The sequence below is a fragment of the Chelmon rostratus genome, chromosome 20, assembly GCF_017976325.1.
Source record: "Chelmon rostratus isolate fCheRos1 chromosome 20, fCheRos1.pri, whole genome shotgun sequence".
Taxonomy (NCBI): Eukaryota; Metazoa; Chordata; class Actinopteri; order Chaetodontiformes; family Chaetodontidae; genus Chelmon; species Chelmon rostratus.
In genome coordinates, this window is record NC_055677.1 from 6,922,125 (window position 1) to 6,926,815 (window position 4,691).

The window sequence follows — 4,691 nt, forward strand, 5'->3', positions numbered from 1 at the left end:
GACTAATATGACTATATGACTGATCTAGCTGTAGTTATTTTTTACATTACAAAAATACGAATTTTTCATTAGGTATCATTATCATTACTCTTATTCTATTTTTTATACATTAGATTGCTTGAAAATCAATATACAACACACACAAAAGAAATATGATGGACGTACATGAAAAAAAATTATAAATACTATGATTTTATTTTTATGTGTAAGGCTCATAGTGTTTCCGGTTCAGGGCTGAAGTTTTTCCGGGTTACGGTACAGATTTGTCAAATAGCCCGTGCATGGCATGGTTGACAGGGTAGCTAACGATTCAGTCAGGGATCCAGGGTGGACATTTTTACCAACCTGTAACAGAAGTTAAACCGTTAGATTAAGGAGCAACCCCGTCTTTTCTGGCCGTTTCAACAGCTGTTCTCTTTCTCTGAGAGCAAATTTTCACATTTGTCATTGCTCGGTTAGCCAAACTAGTTAACGTTGCTCTTTGAAAATGGCGGATGTAACGCCAGAGAAAAGCCTGGACGATTTCTTTGCCAAGCGGGATAAAAAGAAGAAGAAAGAGAAAGGAAAGGGCAAGGAGTCCGCTGCTGGGCCTACGTCGGCTGTGATAAAAAAGACAAAGAGGGAGAAGGAAAAAACGGCCAAAAACGAGAATCAAGACGCACAGACTGAAAAGGTAAGTAACCGACGCTGCTCTCCACCAACTTTTTGCCTCAGCGTCTTCCCCGGACACCGGTGTCATGCCAAATTTTGTATCCCCCCACCCGTACAGTCCGCTAAAACTTTACATTTCTTTTCTGGCAACCCTTTAACGTTCCACCAATTTATGAGGGAAAACCGTGCATGTATATTTTGTCATGAAGGAAGAAAACGCCGGTTGCTAGCTAACATAGCATATGGCATCCCCCGGCACACATACTGACGGGACATGTTATAAAATTTGGCATTACACGCGTTTTGTGCTATTTTTTTTATTTTACATCCTGAACTTCCATTTGTGTCAAAAATTTTAATTAGATGTGAACATTTTAGGCCCACTCTATAGCAGACATGCTGACAGTGGCCTTGTGTTCGCATAGGGAAGCTGTCATATCCATCTTTGAATCGTGGCTGTCCCACTAGGCCGAGCCGCCATTTGTCCCTGGTTCTAACGGGGTTGAGTGCCTTTTAGCTGCAAATGACATGAAGATACGATTGTGTGACAAAGCTAAGCTAGCTATTATCCTGTTAAATCTCTTGTCACGCTGGTGGGTAATGATGAACGAAACTGTTATGGCCTGTGTAACCGTGTATTGGGAAGACCCGACCAGAGTGGTAAGTAGCAGAAAATTAGTAGTATGATTGTGCAGTGTACTGTGACTTAGTGTCTCCGTCTGCCCAGGAGGACGAGGAATGGAAAGAGTTTGAGCAGAAAGAAGTGGACTACAGCGGGCTTCGACTCCAAGCTTTACAGATTAGGTGAGAGTGAAAGATGTTTTTGGTTGTCATGACTCCTTGACCACATGAGGAGTTGTGCTTTTGCATTGCAGCCTTGGTGGCCTCAATATGGGGACAGTAATGGCTCTCATGACCGGCCCCCAATTTTCCAACTTGAAAAAAAATGTTATTTTTAACCATGGATTGTCTGGCTGCAGCGACGAGAAGGAGGAAGAGGAGTATGAGAAGGAGGAGGTTGGTGAGGATGGAGAGATCATTCTGGTCAGTGGAGACAAAGTGTCTGGTCCCTGGAACAAGTCGGGCGCAGCTCCGGCTCCTGCTGCTGCACCCGTGGGTGAGTAAAACCAGCTTCATCACTTGTTTATTGGAGGATACAGCGCAGTGTTAATTTTGACAAAAGTTTTAAGTTTAGTTTCAGTCTTGGTGGCTTACTGAAAATTGTACTTGGTTTAATGTCATGTGTTCGTTATTTTTAAGTCAAGATTTAGGCAGTGGAACTTTATAATTTTAGTGTAATATCTGTCATTGTTTTAATCCTAATTTTTTTCATATAGTTTTGTCATACTTATATGTATTTTGCTCAAGGATATTTCTCCTGGCTGTAAATTAAACATGAAATTCAGTCCTAAAAGGAAATTAATATAGATGCACATCATCAAATCAATCAACATATATAATTGATATTTACCTTTGCAGACACTGCAGAATGGTGTGTCTTCAGGTGTCTTTATAAATTGGTTGTGTTTTTTTTTTTCTCCATAATCCATCCATGATGTGCACCAAGCAGGACAAAAATCGAAAAAAATGGGAAAGATGCTTGGAGGCACTGATAATCACCAGAACCAAGCCGTCTACTTAGTCTTGTCTTTAAAATGAATAAATAAATGCTAGACATTAATTTATTCTGACTGGTGTACTTTCCATAATAGCAGAGGATGTAGAGGTGCCTGAGTCGAAGCCTGCTGGGGTATATCGCCCTCCAGGGGCTCGGCTGTCCACCACCAAACGAGTGCACAACCAGGGGCCTCCTGAGATCTTCAGTGATGCACAGTTCCCCTCTCTACTGGCCACCGCCAAGCATGTGGAGACACGCAAGTAAGTGGAGTTGAAGTGAGAATAGTTAAACATGGCACGACCGCGACATTGATGTCTTGTTGCTGTTTGATTGAAGCTACACGTGTCTGTGTTTCAGGGACAGAGAAATGGAGAAGACCTTTGAGGTTGTGAAACACAGGAATCGTGGTAGAGAGGAGAGCAGTGGCGCTTCTATGCAGCAGTTGCAGCTTGACAACCAATACGCCATCCTGGGGGACAAGTAGAACCGCTCCCCTCCATCCCCTGGCCCCTTCAGCACGGTCCGGCCCAGCCCCTTGAAGGAAGCTGAACTCCAGCTTAGTTGACTGCAGTCCTGACCGAGCTCACGCTGCCACCATCACCACACTGGTTACTCGCACACACACTTAGCCTCACATACATACCCACTGATACACAGCAACACATACAGTGAATTGAATAAATCAGTCACACGCTCTATATACATTTGGTCGGCAAACCTGAAGGACTGCATCTGAAGGGGCTGTTGAAAGAGGGAATAATTGAAAAGGAATTAGCAACATACACCCAAACGTACAACACTGCAGCAGCAACAAAAGACAACGTAGTTGTCCTTTGTGGATTGTACTCAGAGCAGCAGTTGTGTGGCGCAACTTTTCTCTGGACTTCTACTTGCTTCGATTAAAGCCACAGAGGATCGAAGATAACTTTAGGCAAGATGATTTTACAAACTTCTGTGAAAATATCTATTTTTTTGCAAGATCGTTATAACCCAATCGCACATGTTATTTGGGGTGGTTTTTTTGAGTCGCGTTTGGGGCTTCAGGAGTGGGGATGCTACCTCGGCAGTATAGCTGCTGGTGGTGACGTGGACTGAGCTTCTTCTGTTTTTTTTTCTTTTCTTTCCGCTGTGGTGGTGAACGGGGCAAACATCAACCCTCCCCACATACAAGCTGGCCATCAGGTTCTTTAATTTAGCAACTTGAAGCTTTGTGTTTTTCTTTCTCCTTCATGTCGATGACACTCAGCAAACATCTATGGACAAGAAACGATAGGTTGTGGTCCTCATTTAGAATTTCTATATAAAGTGGCCTTACTGATAGAGAGAAACTGCTGTGTCATCTGAAGAGAACTTCGCTTGTTGTCTCGCGGGCTGCTGCCTGCCTCTGGATCTCACCACTCTGTGATTTAAAAAAAAAAAAAAAAAAGTATCCAAACAAAAAAATCCTTTGTCCAAGAATGTAGTGCTGTTGTAGTATGCCTGATGATTACAACTACTAACTGTCTTTCATATCCATGGTTTGATTTTGCTGCCCTTGCTTTATTTTGGTCTCAGCAAAAGAGAAATAAGGTCATTTCTAATCCAAAACCATTCTTCTGGTAACAAGTGCTTTACTGTGGTTTGACACCAGATGGTCACAGGCGTTACAGGAGTAAGAAAAATGACGGGAAACCACTGTAAAAACGTATTTGTTGAGGTTTTTGGCCATATTGATTTCACACCTTTTTATAATTTGTTGTAAAGTGGTACAGTTCAAACCCAGTTTTAAGAGTTTGGTTTTTTTTTTTTTTTTTAAATGAAGGCTTTTCCTCGTTAATCATGGTATGTCGGCCCTCATTGCAGTTGTGTAGAACGGGTTGTGCATAACTTTAATTAATGGCGACTGCTCATCTGTAAAACCAAAGTCGTCAAACCAACAGCGTAGTATCCACTTCCAAAACAGTGGTACGCCCAGTTAAAATCAAATGGGTTTTTACTACAAGCATAGTTATGTTTAGGAAGCTGAAGAAGAACTGGATTTATGTTCTATGTTCATGTCCATAAACAATGTCGGGGAACATTGATCCCTGCTGGGACATAGATAATATTTGTGATGAAAAGAGAAGAGCCTAACACAAAAAATAAAGTGATCCTTGTGAATTAAACCTCGTCTGAATCTTTAAATGCTGAAAATGGGGATTTCTACAGTGTCTTTTTCCAGAAAAGGTGTGAATTTGTGTCCATTTGTAAACTTGCAGTAAGACTTGTGTTAACCTGTTATCCTTCCCATAATCACTGAATTCCAGAGGCGTCTCATTTTGTCAGAGCAGGTGTTGATTTTGACAAATGATGAAATAATTATCAAAGATTTCTGCTCTTTTTGGAAAAAGTAGATGCTTCATTTGACCTTACCAAAACATATTAACAAATAAAAGAAACTTTT

At 41.5% G+C, this 4,691-nt stretch overlaps 1 protein-coding gene across 3 annotated transcripts; it reads left to right on the plus strand.

The window, feature by feature from the left end:
• The first annotated feature begins 262 nt into the window (after nt 1–262).
• cdv3 (carnitine deficiency-associated gene expressed in ventricle 3) lies at nt 263–4,691 on the plus strand. Of its 3 annotated transcripts, none has more exons than XM_041961445.1 (5): nt 263–673; nt 1,379–1,455; nt 1,632–1,768; nt 2,364–2,529; nt 2,627–4,691. In XM_041961445.1, the coding sequence occupies exons 1-5, from the start codon at nt 488–490 to the stop codon at nt 2,751–2,753; spliced, it is 693 nt and encodes a 230-aa protein (XP_041817379.1). In that variant the 5' UTR covers nt 263–487; the 3' UTR covers nt 2,754–4,691. The 3 variants fall into 3 exon arrangements, with proteins under 3 accessions (XP_041817379.1, XP_041817380.1, XP_041817381.1); XM_041961446.1 differs by having other exon boundaries at nt 2,367–2,529; XM_041961447.1 differs by having other exon boundaries at nt 1,382–1,455.

What these genes read in the sequence shown, in the direction of transcription:
- cdv3 (XM_041961445.1), top strand. Translation starts at nt 488, where the DNA reads ATGGCGGATGTAACGCCAGAGAAAAGCCTGGACGATTTCTTTGCCAAG. An exon ending in AAGACGCACAGACTGAAAAG is followed by an intron (nt 674 to 1,378) that starts GTAAGTAACCGA and finishes CCGTCTGCCCAG; the next exon opens with GAGGACGAGGAATGGAAAGA. An exon ending in AAGCATGTGGAGACACGCAA is followed by an intron (nt 2,530 to 2,626) that starts GTAAGTGGAGTT and finishes TCTGTGTTTCAG; the next exon opens with GGACAGAGAAATGGAGAAGA.